This window comes from Geotrypetes seraphini, chromosome 11, assembly GCF_902459505.1.
Source record: "Geotrypetes seraphini chromosome 11, aGeoSer1.1, whole genome shotgun sequence".
NCBI classification, from domain to species: domain Eukaryota; kingdom Metazoa; phylum Chordata; class Amphibia; order Gymnophiona; family Dermophiidae; genus Geotrypetes; species Geotrypetes seraphini.
The window spans coordinates 21,457,253-21,477,060 of NC_047094.1; the positions used below are offsets into that span (position 1 = coordinate 21,457,253).

At 44.6% G+C, this 19,808-nt stretch overlaps 1 protein-coding gene across 1 annotated transcript in view; it reads right to left on the reverse strand.

Moving 5' to 3' along the window:
* GET4 (guided entry of tail-anchored proteins factor 4) overlaps nucleotides 1–19,808 on the reverse strand; it is a 55,820-nt gene that overhangs the window by 27,012 nt on the left and 9,000 nt on the right. The window contains 5 exon segments of the mRNA XM_033914882.1: nucleotides 4,084–4,222; nucleotides 5,682–5,777; nucleotides 5,780–5,830; nucleotides 17,832–17,913; nucleotides 18,082–18,160. Of these exon segments, the coding sequence (XP_033770773.1) occupies nucleotides 4,084–4,222; nucleotides 5,682–5,777; nucleotides 5,780–5,830; nucleotides 17,832–17,913; nucleotides 18,082–18,160 (447 nt within the window).

Consider the following 19,808-nt stretch of genomic DNA (forward strand, 5'->3'; position numbering starts at 1 on the left):
GAGCTACGAACTGCAAAAGGAGGTTCTCTCTTGTGCAATGCAAGTATTAAGACAAGCCCTAGCAGTAAACTTGAGAGACTAAGATAATCTTCAACATACCCAGGCAAAGCAATAAAGTTTCTTCCCGTCAAGGAATGCATACAACTAACTGAGGCGTTAAACGTCCACAGATGAGTGGACAATTGTTGAAGTAAACACGTGTTTCTGGATGTCTGACAGCAAATGCTGTTCCTGCAGCAAATCTGTGTGGATACACAAAGGAGTCCTTTTACAAAGCTGTGGTAAACACTAGCACCTTCTTACTGCAGTGTAAATGGCCTTACAGCGGGACAAGCTGAGGCGTCCTGTGGGAAATTCTGAATGTGCATGTGGAAACCACAAGCTACGCTTTTTTCCCAGAATTTTTGTGGGAGAGGAGTGTGGGCGTGACAGTGCAAATCAGTCAGTGCAGCCATGCAGATTGGCATACGAGTCCTTACCACCTACAAAATGGGTGTTGGTAAGGGACCACACACTAATGGGCATGAATGCTGGAAAATGAAAATAGCCATTTTCTAGCTGTGGAAAAAATGGCCTTAGTAGACAGGAAAGACCTGCATAAAGGGGGTAAAGGGTCACGGATTTGATATACCGCCTTTCTATAGGTACAATCAAAGCAGTTTACATATATAGACAGTCCCAGAGTTACAGATGCCCGACTTAAGTACGACTCGTACTTAACTAAGTTGCGGCTTCATTTGATTTCACTGAGCAATATTTGCAGTGGCCTAGACTCCTACACTTCTCCTTAGAAGGAACACTGGTAGGGACAGTTGGCCCTTTTGTCAGCTGGGAGCAGAGGTAAGCAGCAAGAATCTGAAAATCTACAAGTTCTGAGTTACATACATATCTGACTTAAGAACAGCTTTAAAAACGTTAACACGTTCTTAACCTGGGGACTGCCTGTACTATATGCAGGTATTTTTTTCTGTCCCAAGGGTTAGATTCACTAAGCCCACCGATCGTGCCCTGACCACTTAGCGACCCCGACCCGATTCACTAACCTCTGTGCCGAGCATCCTCCGATCCGTGCATGCAAATGAGGGGAAACGGCATGCAAAGTAAGAAGGACGTGATTCACTAAATTAAAGAAGGTACACCGACTGGGCTGGCCGATCCAAAAACAAGCAACTGGTGAGGACCAGTCGCTTGTGCAAAAACCATGCTCAGACTGCCCTTACTCTCCTATTTCTGCTAGTTTCAGAAGCCATGTGGGTCGAGGTAAAAATTCAGAAGCCGGGCGGGCTGAGGCAAAAATTCAAAAGCCGTGCGAGCTGATTCCACTCTGCAAGCCTCTGTCTCGGAGTGTCTTTAAAGAAGTGCCTTTTATTTGAACGGAGCTCGCTGCTGCCTTCTACTGACCCATCATCGGGGGCTCCTAGGAGGAGGAGGAAGGGGGATGCAGTGCGAGCCCGTGGTTTTAACCCACTTTAAACCTATGGGTTAAAACCACAGGCTCGCACCTCAGGGAAGGGCGGCAGAGAGGAGGAGAATTGGGGCTAGTTAAAAAAAAAAAAAAAAAACGGACAGCAAATGCATGCGCAGACCATCTACAGGCAAAGTAGATGGTCTGCACATGCGTCGGGATTGCTACCCAGCGATCCGTGTTGTCAGATGGGGGCATGCCTCCAATCGCCCCCATTTACAAGCAGAGGGTTGGAGAATCGGTTAGCCTGCCTCGGACCGCTCATGGATCGGGTAAGATCTGTGGCTTAGTGAATCTCGGCCTTAGTGGGCTCACAATCTAAGCTCTGTAAGGGCACGATAAGGTCACTTTTTTTCCTGCAGCTTTGTAAAAGGATCCCCAAGTGTTTGCTTTAGATTTAAATGTAGAAAGAGGAATCAGTTCTTGTACTAGGTGATATATATCAGTAGTCTTTGCGGTTGGGTCTGTCATTTCAAACATGACTTTCTTAGCTTTGTTCTAGCTGGCAATTTTGAAAAATAAAATTCAGGGTATATTACAGTAATTGTGAAGCTGCTTGTTTTTTTGTTTGGTTTCTTTTGGGGGGAGGGGGTTACACACAGCAATTCTTTTTCAAGACATGACTTGTGGAGCAGAATGGGCAACAAAGATAGTAATATTCACAGGTCTCACAAGCAAAGGAAAGAACACATTAGTTTCTGAAGAGATCTTCTTGTCAGTATGATAGTAGTACAATAGGAAAGCCTCCAGATTGTCATCCAGGCTACAACATTATGAACTTTTTAAAAGCTAAAGTGGCACCTCATGCCGCTCCAATCACTCCCCATCATGCAAAGATTCAATCTGATAAATCGCACATCATGCCTATTACACTTAGAAATACAATTCAGCATCTTGAGGTTTGTTTTCTGGCTGTGAATATAGAGATTTGGTGTAGTGAGTATTTGGTAAAATTCTTCTTTCATGCCATGCAAAAAACAACCTCCCACCTCATCCTTACTCTGCTCATTTCAAGATTGGAGCTTTATATTAGATAACAGACCAACAATTCATCTTGGGTTTTGTTGTATATGACAACTTTTATGCCTGGTGTTCTACTGTTTGATTAATACTGCTGTTGAAGTTTATTATGTGTGTTAATCTGTGTTTCGCTTTGTATAAGGCAAATAATAAACAATACATTATATGAACAATGTGTACAGAATATGAGTAAAATTCTTAGGGCCCAAGTCACATATAAAACCAAGTCTTGGGCTCCACAGTATATTATTTCTGAACGTAAGCCCCAAAGTAGCAATTCAGCTGGTCAATTCAGGCCTAATAGACATCTGATTATACAGTACATTCCACAGAAAGCCTTTAAAATTCCTAAATGCCTGTAACCCTTCCACAATCAATATGGCGTTATAAATATTAAAATATTATACTGCTGTACAATCAAATAAGGTACATCTCTTCATTAGTGTTTCAAGAAATGAGAGGATGGGAAACCTGGGAAGATAAGAGGACCTTGTCCACTTTAAACAAAGTAATGTCCAAAAGAACAAATGATTATTATTATTAAAAGACTAGTCTTATAGCCCTTTAACATTAACGGGTGCTAGAATATATGTGTGTGTCTGTATTTATTTATTTCTCTCTCTCTCTGCTTAGCCGCTTTCTGTATTTCTGTCTTTCTTTTTCCTCGGCTGTCTACCCATTCTCCCTTCCTTTTACCTTCCCTGTGTCCACCATCACCCCTTCACTGCTCCCCTTATCCAGCAGCAGCCCTTCTCCCTTTTTTTAATCTCCCTCCTGTCCAGCAGCACCTCTTTTCTGTCCTCCTGTCCAGCAGTAGGCCTCCCTTCCTTTTTCTCCCCTTCCCCCGTCTCTTCCCCTGTCCATCAGCACCTCTTTCCTGCTCCCCCATCCAGCAGTAGGCCTCCCTTCCTTTTTCTTCCCCCCAGCACCTCTTTCCTGCTCCCCCATCCAGCAGTGGGCCTCCCTTCCTTTTCCCCCCCCATCTCTTCCCCTGTCCAGCAGCACCCCTTACCTCGCGTCTGCCCTCCGCCGACAGCCGCCATGGCTGACAGCCTCCGCACCACCTAAAGTCAACAAAACCCTAAGCCGTGCATGTGCACTCCTATCTGCAGGTAAGAGTGCACATGCGCGGCTTAGGGTTTTATTATATTAGATATTTGGCTCTTAGCCCTCATGTAGGGGGGGTACTTTATGTTTTCATATGTTTAAAGACAGTTGCTGGGGAGGGAGGATATTTGATCTGAATGAGAATTTGATGGAATATTAAGTGATGTTAAAGTGAAAAATGTTTTTTTATCATATATTGCACTTATTGTAAGTTTTAAAAATGAGTAAAGAATAATAAAAAAAGATTATTATTCACTTTAGACTCAAAAAATAAACCAAATTCTTCAGCAGAAAAAAAGAAGTAAACAACTGTATTTTAGTGCCATTATGCCTTTAACAACATTCAGGAAAGCATAGCAACTACTCATCTTGTATTAAACTACCTCTGCAGCGTTCTAATTTGGGCAAGATATTTATCTTCTCTATGGGTAAAAGACAAGGCCTGCTGTGGAAGTCTACTAATTGAAACAGTTCAGCCACTGAACACCTACTGTAACACTGCTTGAGCCACAAACATATCCACCTCGCTGCGGTATCCCCGGGATGATGAATATTCTACTAACATGTTAGCACATCCTTCTCCGTCTGTTGAGTGCAAGAAGTGGTAGCGAGATTCACAATAATTTTGCTCTTAAAAAACAAACAAACACATAGACATAAAAAGGCTGATAAGGAAAGAAAGCTTACAAGTTAGGGTAACTGGTTCAATTAAAATGACATTCTGTGACACTTGTTTCTCTTCTACATATGGTCATGCAATAAAAAAAGTTCTTGAACAGTGTTAAAGAATAAATGTGTCAAGATACCACTGGAGGGTCTATGGAGAATCTATTTGCCTGTTAAGAATATGGAATGAACCATTAAAGGAGGGGGGGGGGGTCATCTGATCAGTTTGGGCACCTTTTTGGCACTTGTTACTGAAAACAGATCTAGCCTAAAAATGTTCAATTTTTGCCCTTGACGTTTTCTACAATGTTCCCATTATTTCAGAAAAAAATCCAAATCATAAACCCACCCAACCCATGCACTGCAGCTGAACCTCACACAAGAGCATCTAAAACATAGGTTTTGAAAAATGATTTGGATATTTTAGCAAGAAAACTATCCAAATGCTACTTTATGCCATTTTTTGGACTTTTTCTCTTTTGAAGATGAGCCCCCATTGTCTCCCGAGCAGCTCTGTGGGAGCACTGCTAGCAGGGCCTCCCTACGATGAGGGATTAGAAATTATGCTCATCCTGTCTAGCAGCTCATTAGGGACTATATTAACATATTGTCAGGCCGCCAAGAGAGGACATCTGGTCTCGCTTGTATATGTGGTTCTCTCACTGGAAGTAGAAAGCAACGATTTGGTCCCAGGTGCTGGCCCATGTGTATAATCTCAGAGGCTGCCAACTTCTCTACTTCCTGTATACGAGGGGCTGCTGAAAAGTTCTAAGCCCAACAAACAAAGCTGGGGCAGTCTCCAACGAGGGCTATACACTTAGTCCAGCATTTTCCACTTTTTTCGTTCCGTATTTTTCCAACAGAATGAAGATAACTGGAAAAATCACTGGACTAAGTGTATAGTCCTTGATGGAGATTGCCCCAACTTTGTTGTTTGGGCTGAGAACTTTTCAGAGGCCCCTCATAGTTTTAACGCATTAATTTCTTTCTGTTGAATTCAAACCTCACTTCACCAGAGGTGAGTAAAACACAGAAGTGAATAGAATAAAATGGTGGGGGCCTTAGAAGACTATTGAAAGTAAGGAATGATCTTAGCTCTCTACTATTAAAAAGAAAATTCAGGACCTAATCAATTAGGAGTATTGCAGAACAGGAAAGTAATCTAGAATATACTGGGGGGGGGGGGGGGGAGACAAATAAGAAATTTTGTGCAGCCAGCTCTCATCAATATCAAAATATACCTTCCTATTTAAGAACACAAAATTGCATAAGAAACACCTCTCCAAGCAAAATGGGACAAACACCAGCCTGATATTAATTGTCTTTACTATAGGGCAGATGCATCAAACTTTCTCTCTTGCACACAGAATTCTGCAGTCTTCCCGATAGACCTTACATACTTTTCTAGCTGGCTACCTCTTACCTTTCCACAGCGTAATGGCCAACAATTGATGCAACACTGGATGTCCCAATTTTCCTGATCCACCACTGGACCATTTCAGGGCCCTGGATACAAAAGCACTCTTTCAGGGGGTTTGGATCCATCAAGCCTGAACAATTTTGCCAAGTTTTCTATGACACATAGAAGTAAATCTAATATTATCGTTTCTGTAGGTTAAAAGCCTCATTTGTCCCTCTATCTGTTTATGAATGCCACAGTTAGAATAATTATAATTATAGCATATAAAGCCGCCCAATTCCATAAATCTGGCTCTATGCAGCTAACCAGCCAAGTAGCATCAATTAAGATAAAAATCCATGTAACAATTCTGATATATTGTCTTTGTCCTCATTTGTTAGCTAAAGCAGTATATCAAGCTTCAATAAAGAAACAACATAGAATATGATGGCAGATAAAGGCCCAAATGGCCCCAATTCCCAGTCTGCCCATCCACAGGATCCATTATCTCTTCCTCTCCTTAAGAGATCCCACATGCCTGTCCCACGCTTTCTTGAATTCAGATTGTCTTAGTCTCCACCACCTCTACTGGGAGCCTATTCCATGCATCTTAGCACCCTTTCTATAAAGAAGTTATTTCCTTAGATTATTCCTGAGACTATTACCTCCTAACTAGACAATGACACGGTGACAAAATTCTTCACCGTTCCCGTCCCCGCGGATAACCGCGGGAAATAATCCCATGTCATTTTCTAGTGTCTATTTCAATCTCAATCCTTCTATTATTATAGGGATGGGGAGGTATGTTATATGTTTAATGTGTTTATTTTGTTTTTAGTTTTTTATTCATTTTTCATATAACAACAAGTGTATCACATAAATTTATACAATTTCATTGAATACACACTTGATAATCCTTCATAGATCATTGAACATACAACATATCATTTAATATAATAAAATGGTAGGACGCGCATGCGCACTAAAAAAATCGTGTTCCCTGAGCTGTCGCGTTTTTTTTAGTGCGCATGCGCGGGTTGCACGTCACCAGCCAATCGCCTCCACAGGCTGGACCGCAGCCAGACGGACCGCGGGAAGGGAAAGGGGGAGGGGAGGAGGGCTTCGAGGGAGCCAGCTGTCGGAGGAGGGCAGACGCGGGCCCAGGAGCAAGTCCAGCTGTACAATCCTGTCCCTTAAGCCGCGGCGGCGGCTTTGAAAACGGCTCCCTTAATTCTTTGTTCAATTTTTTAAAAAAGTTTAACGCTGCCGCCGTGGCTCCTCTCACGATCCCAGCCTGTGTCAGAGAAGGCTTCCAACGCAGGCGGGATCGTGAGAGGAGCCGCGTCGGCATCTTTAAACTTTAAAAAAAAAAAAAAAATCCAGCAAATAACTAAGGGAGCCGTTTTATCTGCATGCTGCTACGAAGGAACAGGTGAAGGGGAGGGAAATGCTGATGCTGATGCACAGGGAGCAGGCAGGCATGGCAGGCAAACAGGGGGAGAGGGAAAGGGGCTGCTTTGGGGGTAGGGGTGTGTTGGGGGCACACAGCAATCATGGGCAGGGGATCACAGAGCAGGCAGGCATGGCTCAACAAGGGGAGAGGGAAAGGGGGCTGCTTTGAGGTGAGGGGTTTGCTAGGCCAGCAGCAATCATAGGGGGGAAACAGAAGGGGGCCACAGAGCAGGCAGGCATGGCACAAAAGGGGGCAGGGGCATTGGAAAATGGGGCTGTTTTGGGGGGAAGGGTGTGCTGGGGGCACACACCAAGAAATAGGCAGGCATGGCGCAATGGAGAAATACAGGCAGGCAGGGCACAAGGCAGAGACACAGACAGAAAGAATGACAGACAGACAAACTGCATCCAAGCACAGAGAGAGAAAGGAAAAAAAAACAGTCTACTCTAGCACCCGTTGGACAGGGGGAGAACGAAAGAGATGCTGATGGACAGGGGGGGTGAAGAAAAAGGAACGGAGGACTAATGTTGGACAGGGGGAGAAGGAAACAGGTGCTCCTGGACAGGGGGAGGTAAAACAAAGGGAGAAGGGCTGCTGCTGCATAAGGAGAGCAGTGAAGGGGTGGTGGTGGACATAGGGGAGGTAAAAGGAAGGGAAAATGGACAGGGGGAGCAGGCAAGGGGTGGTGATGGACAGCCAAGGAAAAAGAAAGGCAGAAAGAAAAAAAGCGGCTAAGGAGAGAGAGAGAAAGAAATAAAGACAGACACCCGTTAATGTAACGGGCTTAAAGACTAGTTATTATATAATACTGTACTATAATATTGAAAAAGCATATCATACTTAATAAGTATACCAACTATTACTCTAATTATAAACCCACCCCCTCCCCTTCTTTTGGAAAATTGCATACAATATGACAAGATTTTATTATTTCTGATGGTATTCTGTTGCTGATCATAGCTAATAGTATTTAGCGGTGTACAATTTATTTTTGTTTAAATTTCTTTATTCATTTTTTATTATTGATGAATGGGATGGATGGGGGTGGGAATACTCTTATATATTCTTTAGGCAATAATTGTTAACTATGTCAAGTGATTTGTATGAATTTTATGTAGGAATATTGTACACTTGATGTAAGATTTGAAAATGAATAAAGATTTACAAAAAAAAAAAAAAAATCCTTCTACACCAGCATTCTTCAAAGCAAAGCTTGCGGGTCATTGGTTATGGCCATTCATACTCTGATACTTCCCTCTCTCCTTAAAGAATGACATGAAGATGGTTTCCCGCGGTTATCCGCGAGGACGGGAACGGTGATGAATTTTGTCACTATGTCATTCTCTACTCCTAACTTCATCCTATACCCTCTCATTCAGCACAGTTACTTACCGTAACAGGTGTTATCCAGGGACAGCAGGCAGATATTATTAACGTATGGGTGACGTCACCGACGGAGCCCCGGTACGGACCTTTTTAACTAGAAAGTTCTAGTTGGCCGCACCGCGCATGCGCGGGTGCCTTCCCGCCCGACGGAGGAGTGCGTGGTCTCCAGTTAAGATAAGCCAGCTAAGAAGCCAACCCGGGGAGGTGGGTGGGTCGTAAGAATATCTGCCTGCTGTCCCTGGATAACACCTGTTACGGTAAGTAACTGTGCTTTATCCCAGGACAAGCAGGCAGCATATTCTTAACGTATGGGTGACCTCCAAGCTAACAGAGAGGGAGGGGGGATGGTTGGCCATAAGGAAAATAAATTTTGTAACACAGATTGGCCGAAGTGTCCATCCCGTCTGGAGAAGGTATCCAGACAGTAGTGAGTAGTGAACGTGTGAACTGAAGACCAAGTGGCCGCCTTGCAGATTTCCTCAATAGGTGTGGAACGGAGGAAAGCCACAGAAGCAGCCATAGCTCTGACCCTATGGGCCGTGACAGGTCCTTCCAGGGACAGGCCGGCCCGAGCATAACAGAACGCAATACAGGCAGCAAGCCAATTGGACAGCGTTCGTTTAGAGACAGGACGACCCAGACGGTTGGGATCGAAGGTCAGAAAAAGTTGAGGAGAGGAACGGTGAGCCCTGGTACGGTCAAGGTAGTAAGCAAGGGCACGTTTACAATCCAGTGTGTGTAACGCCTGTTCTCCAGGATGAGAATGGGGTTTTGGGAAGAAAACAGGCAATACAATCGATTGGTTGAGGTGAAAAGCTGAAACCACTTTGGGAAGGAATTTAGGATGGGTACGCAGAACCACCTTGTCATGGTGAAAAACTGTGAATGGTGGATCGGCGACCAGTGCTTGCAGTTCACTGACCCTCCTGGCAGAGGTGATGGCAATGAGGAAAAGCACCTTCCATGTGAGGAGTTTGAGCGAAGAAGTAGCAAGAGGCTCAAAGGGAGGTTTCATGAGGGCTGACAAAACCACATTTAGGTCCCAGACGACAGGAGGAGGCTGTAGGGGTGGTTTGATGTTGAAGAGGCCTCTCATGAAGCGGGAAACCAGAGGGTGAGCCGTGAGAGGTTTTCCGAGGATAGGCTCATGAAAAGCAGTGATGGCACTGAGGTGGACTCTGATTGAGGTAGACTTGAGACCAGCATCGGACAGAGAGAGCAGATAGTCCAGAATGGTCTCTACCGCCAATGAGGTGGGATTGTGATGATGCAGGAGGCACCAAGAGGAAAACCGGGTCCACTTCTGATGGTAACATTGGAGCGTGGAGGGTTTCCTGGAGGCATCCAAAATGCGACGGACAGGCTGAGACAGGGTATCTGGAGAGGTCAGCCCGAGAGAAACCAAGCAGTCAGGTGGAGGGAAGACAGATTGGGGTGCAGTAGAGACTGATGCTGCTGTGTAAGCAGAGTAGGAAACACAGGAAGAGGAATGGGCTCCCTGGAGCTGAGCTGGAGCAGGAGGGAGAACCAGTGCTGTCGGGGCCACCGGGGGGCGATGAGAATCATGGTGGCCCTGTCCTTGCGGAGCTTGAACAAGGTCCACAACATCAGAGGGAGTGGAGGAAAGGCATAGAGGAACCGATCCGTCCAGTCGAGTAGGAATGCATCTGGGGTCAGACGATGCGGAGAGAAGAGTCTGGAACAGAACTGGGGCAGCTGATGGTTGTGAGGAGCTGCAAATAGGTCCACTTGCGGGGTGCCCCAGCGAGCAAAGATGGAGTGGAGAGTAGGAGGGTCCAGGGTCCACTCGTGAGGTTGCAGGATGCGGCTGAGCTGATCGGCCAGGGAGTTCTGTTCGCCCTGGATATAGACAGCCTTGAGGGAAAGATTGTGGGCTGTGGCCCAGGTCCAGATTCGGAAGGCCTCCTGACAAAGGGGACAAGATCTGGTGCCGCCTTGCTTGTTGATGTAGTACATGGCGACTTGGTTGTCCGTGCACAGGAGGAGAACCTGAGGGTAGAGGAGATGCTGGAAAGCCTTGAGAGCATAAAACATGGCTCTGAGCTCCAGGAAGTTGATGTGATGTTGACGCTCCTGAGGGGTCCAAAGTCCCTGGGTGCGGAGATCGCCCAAGTGGGCCCCCCATGCATAGGGGGAAGCATCCGTGGTTATGACCATGGAATGAGGAGGCGGATGGAAGAGAAGTCCCCTGGAGAGATTTGAGGAGTTCAACCACCATTGAAGAGATTGCTGAAGAGACGATGTCACAGAGATGGGATGAGAAAGAAGATTCGTGGTCTGTGACCATTGGTTGGCAAGGGTCCATTGAGGTATCCTGAGGTGGAGTCGTGCCAGAGGAGTCACATGGACTGTTGAGGCCATGTGGCCTAGAAGGACCATCATCTGGCGGGCAGGGATGGATGGATGAAGGAGCACCTGCCGACAAAGGTGAAGTAGCGTCCGGTGCCGGTCGGCAGGAAGGAACGCCCTCATCTGATTGGTGTCGAGAACTGCTCCGATGAACTGCAGGCGCTGCGTAGGAAGCAGATGCGACTTGGGATAATTGATCTCGAACCCCAAGAGATGGAGGAAAGAGATGGTTTGATGAGTGGCTTGCAGCACAAGCGGAGATGTAGTCGCTTTCACCAACCAATCGTCCAAGTATGGGAACACTTGTAGGTTGTGGGACCTGAGAAAAGCCGCTACCACAATCAGGCACTTGGTGAACACCCTGGGTGATGATGCGAGACCAAAGGGCAGCACCTTGTACTGATAGTGGTGATTTTGTATCTGGAATCGGAGGTAGCGACGCGAAGCCTGATGGATTGGGATGTGAGTGTAGGCCTCCTTGAGGTCCAGGGAACATAGCCAGTCGTGTTGAGATAGAAGAGGATAAAGCGTGGCCAGGGAGAGCATTCTGAACTTTTCTTTGACCAAACACTTGTTGAGGTTCCTGAGGTCTAAGATGGGACGAAGATCTCCCGTTTTCTTGGGTACCAGGAAGTAGCGGGAGTAAAATCCCTGACCCCTTTGGTCTGGAGGAACTTCTTCGATGGCATTGAGGAGGAGGAGGGATTGGACCTCCCTGAGGAGGAGTGGAGTTTGGGAGGAGTGAGATGCAGACTCTACGGGAGGATGGTCTAGAGGGAGAGTCTGGAACCTTAGTGAGTATCCGTGACGGATGATGTTGAGAACCCACAGGTCTGATGTGATGGCCTCCCAGCGTTGGAGAAAAATGGTGAGGCGGCCTCCGATCGGTTGAGGAAGAGGCAACGATGGTTGGAGACTGGCTATGCCCTGGAGAAAGGAGTCAAAAGGGCTGAGGAGGTTTTGTCTGAGGCTGAGTCTTGGTCGCCTGGTGAGACTGAGAACGAGCCTGAGTGTGTTGTTGTTGTTGACGAGGCCGGCGGGATTGCTGGTGAGGAGGATTCAGCGGCTTGGCAGAGAATCGACGTTGATAAGAGGACTGAGGCCTGTATGGTCGTGCAGGTGGAGTTTTCTTTTTGGGCTTAATGAGGGTGTCCCATCTGGTCTCATGAGCCGAAAGTTTTTGTGTTGTGGTATCAAGAGACTCCCCAAAAAGTTCGTCACCAAGACAGGGCGCGTTGGCGAGACGGTCCTGGTGGTTCACATCAAGGTCAGACACCCTCAGCCAGGCTAGGCGTCGCATGGCCACAGCCAGTGCGGAGGCTCGTGAAGTAAGCTCGAAGGAGTCGTAAATCGAGCGCACCATAAATTTTCTGAGCTGAAGGAGGTTGGAAATCTGCTGTTGGAAGAGCGGGACCTTACGCTCAGGTACATATTTTTCTAGAGCGGAAAGTTGTTGGACCAGGTGTTTCACATAAAATGAAAAATGAAAGGTGTAATTGTTGGCTCTGTTAGCCAGCATGGCATTCTGGTACAGGCGCTTTCCAAATTTGTCCATTGTCTTTCCCTCTCTGCCAGGAGGGGTGGAGGCATAAACGCTGGAGCCCTGAGATTTTTTGAGAGTGGACTCTACAAGGAGGCTCTCATGGGGCAATTGGGGTTTGTCAAATCCCGGAATAGGGATGACCCGGTATAAACTGTCCAGTTTTTTAGGGGCACCTGGAACCGTAAGTGGAGTCTCCAAATTTTTATAAAATGTTTCCCGGAGGATATCATGTACAGGAAGTTTAAGAAACTCCTTGGGAGGTTGGTCGAAGTCCAAAGCTTCTAAAAAGGCCTGGGACTTCTTAGAGTCGGACTCAAGGGGGATGGAGAGAGCCGCGGACATCTCCCGAAGGAACTTCGTGAAGGAGGATTGCTCGGGCTTAGAAGTGGTTTCAGCCATGGAGGGTTCCTCATCTGTAGAAGAGGCATCCTCCTCGGTACCGAGTGGGGATTGCTCCCATAGGTCTGGGTCCCTGATAGCCGGCTCAGTATGGCGGGTTTTAGAAAGGGACTTGCCAGATCGCATGGATACGGTGCCGGGGGATGAAGACCGGCGTCGATCCCTGTCCCTGGAGGAATGGTGCCGATCCCGATCCCGAGACGACCGGCGTCGATCTGGGACCTGGGAAGGGTCCTCTGCCGAGCAAGTCTGAAGTGCAGGCTGAGCAGATAAGACCGGCATGGATGTGTTCAACTGTACCGAGGGGGTGGATACCGGTGGAGCGGTGCGAAGCTCGGGCTGGACCGGTACCGGAAGGAGCGGTGCCAGTAAGGTTGGAAGGAGCTGTTGGAGTTGCTTCTGTAGCTGCTCCTGAAGCTTGTCCTGGAGGATGGCCGAGATTCGGTCCTCCAATGGGGGCACCGGTACCGCTTTAGATTTCTTCGGTACCATAGGTGCTGCTCGACGCTCCGGCGATGAGGAGGCCGATGACGAGGCACTCACCGTGATCGGAGCGGAGCGTTTACGGGAGCGGCGGGACGTCGGAAGGACCGGGGTCACCGCTGAAGCTGGAGGTCGCTCAAGGGAAGTGGAAGGCTTCTTAGCCGGCTTACCTGGCGCTATCGACCCCGAAGGAGGATCAGGCGGTGTCGATGTGGTCGGTGCCGATTTAGGCGGTGCCGTCGACGTCGGGGCCTGATCCATGGTAGAACCGGTACCGAAAAGAATATTTTGCTGTATTTGCCGGTTCTTAAGAGTGCGTTTCTTGAGAGTAGCACAGCGGGTGCAGGTGTCAGCCCGATGCTCTGGACCCAAACACTGAAGGCACCAGTTGTGTGGGTCAGTTAGAGAGATCGGGCGTGCACACCGCTGGCACTTCTTGAAGCCCGGCTGAGGGGGCATGAAGGGAAACACGGCCTCCGCGAAATCAAACCCGGAGGCTTGGATGATTACAACAGGCCCCGCCGGGGCCGGCTGCAAAAATAAAGAAAAAGACACGAAAAAGAATTTTTTTTTTTTTTTTTTTAGAAGAATGAAGTCGAAAGACAAAAATAGAACCAAAAGTGGATCAAAAATCGCGAGCGGGAAGGCAAAATGAGAGTTTTCAACGGCCGTTGAAAAGCACATGCGTCTTCTTCGCTCCGCGGAAACGAAGAAACTGGAGACCACGCACTCCTCCGTCGGGCGGGAAGGCACCCGCGCATGCGCGGTGCGGCCAACTAGAACTTTCTAGTTAAAAAGGTCCGTACCGGGGCTCCGTCGGTGACGTCACCCATACGTTAAGAATATGCTGCCTGCTTGTCCTGGGATAACATAGCTTCCTTTCAAATGAAAGAGACTCACATCATGCGCATTTATGCCATGTAGGTATTTAAACGTCTCTCATCATATCTCCCTCTTTCCTGCCTTTCCTCTGAAGTATACATATTGAGATCTTTAAGTCTGTCTCCATTCGCCTTATGACAAAGACCCCTGACCATTTTAGTAGCCTTCCTCTGGACTGACTCCATCATGTTTACAAAATTAAACATAATGGGTCCAGGACCTCCACGGCGATCCTGGATATTCAATGCCGAGGCCATATCCAGCCACTGGCATTGAATATCCAGGTCAAAGTTCCCCCCTGCAGACTTAGCTGACCAAGCTGATATTCATTGGCTGGCCAGCTAAGGCCTAGTGACCAAAGATACACAAATCTTTTAAGCAGGTCTATCCAGCAGCTCTCCTTAGCCAGCCTGCTGATGAATATTGGTGGTGACTGGCTATATCTCGTGAATAGTCAGTCACTAGCCAATCAAGTAAACCAGATATTCAGCTGGAGATAGCAAGCTATCTCCTGCTGAATATCAGTGGATAGCCAGCTAAGCCTGGCCGACTAAGTCCCACTGAATATGATTTTAGATGTTTACAAAACAAAACATAGATAAGAAATTCATTAACAATAGGAAAGAGATCTTAAAATGAATTATCTTAAATCAATATAAAATGATCTTTCAATTGAAAAATCTTCTTGAATTATGAAGATGGATATTAAATCCATCAACTGTACCGGAAAATCTCCATTAATAATTTTAAAAACAAAACCAGACATTTTAAATATAATCCAAGCTATTACTGGCTAAGCCAATGTAACTGCTTAAAAATATAGGAAAGACCATCAAATTTCTTTAATCTAAATATTAGCTGAGTAAAAACTGGATTTTCTTCAATAATCTCAGTGAAATTCCAATATATTTGTTACAATAATCCAATTACATTAAAATCAAATTTTGCAGTAAAAGATCAAAATGATAATTTTAAAAAATTTGCTAAACAGACTTAAGCCACATCTATAAAATACATTTTATACAAATTATTCACAATGTTATTTTATTTGACTATTTATCCCCTACCACCAATTCCCACTGTACTTCCCTTTTTTAATTTTTGTAAACCATGTCGAGCTCTATATTTATAGAGAAGATGTGGTATATAAGCTTAAGGTTTACTTTAGTTTACAGCAATGCCCTGGATTTGTTACAACAAACAGCCACAATAACAATCACACAACATACAAACCACCACCATCAACAATACCCAGCAGCACCACCACAATAAATCCAAACCCAAATGTCCACAGAGAGACGTAACAATTACAATCCGAGCGCTGGACAGAGATGTTTTCAACCAATTCCCACAGGACAAGTCTGCCATTAACTGTAAATCTCGTGGGAGTTTGCTCCAAAACAAAGGCTAATCGCTGAGAGAGCATCATCTGAGTGTGACACTAACTACAAGACCATGAGCACATTTTCTTCCAGCAATCAAACACCTTGAGATTGATTTTTTTTTTATATAAACTGTTTATTCACAAGAAAAAATACACGCAAGAAGCAGAAATCACATTTTCCAATACAAAACGGGTATCAATCAACCAACAAAAGAACCCAGAAAACAGGGAGATTTTGAAACACTAGTAAATCTGTATCTATGAACTCTCGCCTTTGTAAATTAATTTACCAATTGCATTAACATAACAAAACATAAATCTCTTTTTTTTTGTAAATCTTTATTGAATTTCCAAACCACAATTGTGCAAGCAAATCATTCATATACGTATAATATTACAAGAAGAGCACATAAAACTTACAGACATTAATGAACAATTATTTTCCCCCACCCTCCCATCTAATATTCAGAAAAAGTAAACACCTAAAGAAACTATCCATAATTCCCCAAATCAAATTCCAAAGCAAAACCCCTCTCCTGCCCACCTTGGATGTGTATGTCTAAAGGTCAATAAACTAAGGCTCCTTTTACAAAGCTGCGCTAGGGCCTTAATGTGCGGAATAGTGGGCGCTAGCCGCTACCGTCTCCTTTTGAGCAGGCGGTAGATTTTCGGCTAGCGCGGGCTATAGCGCGCGCTAATCCGGTGCACGCACTAAAATGCTTAGCGCACCTTTGTAAAAGGAGCCCTAAAATAAATTCAGTTATCATTCCTTGCAGAATTTAGTCAGTGGCTCCCAAACATCCATAAATTTCCTGTAATGTCCCTGCTGTATGGCCATCCAGCATTCCCTTTTAAAAGTATAGCAAAAAGAGTAATTTAACCTATCCCAGTTCTTCCAATTCTTCAAAATAAGTGGTATGGCAACCCCTGTCATTACAAAGATAAGTTTGTTATTCCTAGCAGATATTTGACTTTTAGCTCTCATTAACGTACCAAATAGGATGGTATCGTACGTCAATGCCACTGGATTTTCCAATATATTGTTCACTTGATCCCAGATAGATCTCCAAAATTTAAGTATCAAGGGACAATAATATAATAAATGATCCATAGTCCCAGCTTCGAGATGACAGTACCAGCATCTATTAGACTTTGAACTATCTAATTTCTGTAAACGAACTGGGGTCCAAAATACTCTACGTAATTAAAAAAACATGTTTGTCTCATAGATGCAGACACTTTATTTTTAGAATCTTTATTTATATACCGCAAAAGCCTTTCAGTTCGAGGCGGTTTACAGGAAAAATGGCTGAGGAGTATCAGCGAGCTACAGCAATGGAGAAAGGACTGAAAAATGAATAGATCACAGAGGGAGTTTAAGCAGAATTTTATAAGGAGGGAGATAAATAAATAAATAGTTAAGGATCTGTAAAAACTTCACAGCATCAAATGTTCTCGTTTGGTAAAGAAATTTGCACATGGTTAAAAATATTTGTAGTACAAATATCCGTGTAATAAGTATTAGATGCAGAATATTAAGTATTTATATAATTAAATGGTAAAGAAAATCTAATTATTTGGGGCAGTGTCTTGCAAACTTTTCCAAGCTGCGGCACACTAAACTCGTGACCATGGCTGGAAAGTCTCACAGACATCGGCGCAATGATTTAGGGCTCCTTTTATCAAACCGCAGCAGAGTTTTTAACTGTGTGGGCCAGCAAGGTAAATGCTCCAACACTCATAGGAATTGAATGAGCATCAGAGCCATTTACCCATGGTAAAAAGCTCTACAGTGGTTTAATAAAAGGAGCCCTTAATCATTGAACTATTAATATCTACAGGTATGTGCTAAGGACCTGATTAAGTCAGCTCAAGACTGATTTTTGGGTTCTTCTAAATCAGTGGTTCCCAAACCTGTCCTGGGGGACCCCCAGCCAGTCAGGTTTTCAAGATATCCCTAATGAATATGCATGAGAGAGATTTGCATATAATGGAAGTGACAGGTATGTAAATCTCTCTCATGCATATTCATTAGGGATATCTTAAAAACCTGACTGGCTGGGGGTCCCCCAGGACAGGTTTGGGAACCACTGTTCTAAATGGTTCCAAAAGCTTTTTGGGGATAGGGTGAGATTGGGAGGCATAATTAACTTATAAGGCCAGTTTCCCTATAAGAAAACTAGTATAATTATGGAAGCAGAAGGAGGAAAAATTGACCGTACATTTGTTTAAAAATAAGTTTAACAGACATGCTGAAAAATGTGATGTGCTTACCTAAGAGTTCATCTGTTACCTTTGCTTCTGATTTTTCTAAAGACTCCAAAACCAGCATGGACAGATCCGCAGCACTATTTTGCTACATATGCAAACGCAGAGAATAACATTTAATGTAGGAGTGAGTATAAAGCAGTGCTTCAAACCAGTCCAAGTTACAAATTTTGCTGTGTCAGATCATTAAAATAGTTGTAGTGGTTTATTTGACTCACAAGCCAGTCAGTGCAAAAAGACAGCAACCTTTCCTTACCTGACTATAACTGAAGAACAGCAAGGCTCCTGAAAACATTAATTCTCTTGCCTCTGTGTGTTTGCCTTGTGACATGTACCTGAAGCAAAAGAAATCACAAAAACCGGTTCACCTAATGAGCTAGAAAGAATTTGTACACGATTACAAACATGAGCATGGAAACAGAAGTAAAGCTCTGCAGGCTTCTTCCCCCTCCCCCCTCATTTTCTACTAGTTACCCTGTAGCTCATTTTTGTGAGCAAATTTGCTATGGAATTAATTTGCATCTAGAGTAAGCTTCCCAGCAATGAGGCCGCTAAACTAAGGAAATCCTGCAGTTTAGTACATGAATCCCTTGGAAAGAAATCTTGTTTAACAATGGCCTTCTAAAATGGGTAAAAGCCATTAAAATCAGACCCAAAGTGAAGGTAAGAAATGCCAAATCAGGTTAGACAAAAGGTCCATGTAGCTCAGTATTCAGACTGACAGCAGCAACTAGAACAGTGCTTTATCCAGATTTAAACAATTTCTTCTATATGAAGCCTAACAGCTCTTACAAATGAAGGTAAAGAACCAATAGGAAACCTTGAGAACTGTAAGAAAGCCTGACTTTCATTAAGTTCCATTTCTATGCTATTATTTTCCCCTAAAAGTGTCCTATTTTAGAGAAATATATATATGTTAAGTTTAACTTTGACCAAAATGCTTTCAATTCCTGTCTTCTGTATATAAGCCAATTATTTTTTTTAGTTCAAAATTCTGAATACAGATAAACAACAATTTCAGAAGATACAGTTCACAGCATATAAGAGCAACAGAGGTATGATATGCATACGCACATGAGAATGAGTGTAAACAGAGTAGTACACTTCTCCCTCGTCATTCGCGGGGGGGATACGGGCAGAGCCGGACCGCGAAAGCCGAAAAACTGTGATTATCCGGCTCTAACCCACCCCCACCTCCCTGCCGCCTTCCCGGCCTTACCTGGTGGTCTAGAGGGCTTTCGGGGCAGAAGCGATCTTCCTACGCTCCTGCCCCGTGCAGATCGCCATCAGGAAATGGCTGTAGGGAGTTCCCGACGTAGTCTCGAGATAAAGCATATAATCTCCCAAGACGTAATGAATTAAAGTGCCAAAAGCTGTAAAGTGCCAGTGCAAAATTTAAAAACTATATATCAACATCCAAGATGGCCGCTGATGCAAGTCGCTGAGCAGACGCTGATGCGGACTATTACTGATAGCTCCTTTTCGAGCTTTTCTTTGACCATATTTTCCTTTACATGCCGAAAAGAAGGGGAAGGAGCACTGGTGGAGCCTCTCAGCGCTCCGGAACACCTACCTCCGGCAATATCGAAGGTGAGGAGTTGGCTGGTGAGCATAGACTTTTATATACTCATTTGCAATGTCCTACTATAGTTAAACCCCAAGAAGTTATTTTAGACGCCTTGTGGGACCTGGTGGCCAATTATGGTGAAAACATGAATATTCAGCAAGTGCAAGTGGAGGGGAAAATAAAAGATCAGAAAAGGAAATTACCCTAATAAAACAAGATTATTGGTGACTAAGATATCTATAGGACAGTATTAAAAATGAATTTAAACATCTTCCAAACATCTCCAAGAAACTTTAATTAAGGATAATGTGAATTTAAGAAGGAAGATTGAAACATTTGAAAATTTTTCAAGAGGTAATATAATATCAGACTGATTAATTTTTCCACGGAATTACAGCAATTACTCCTCGTGAGAT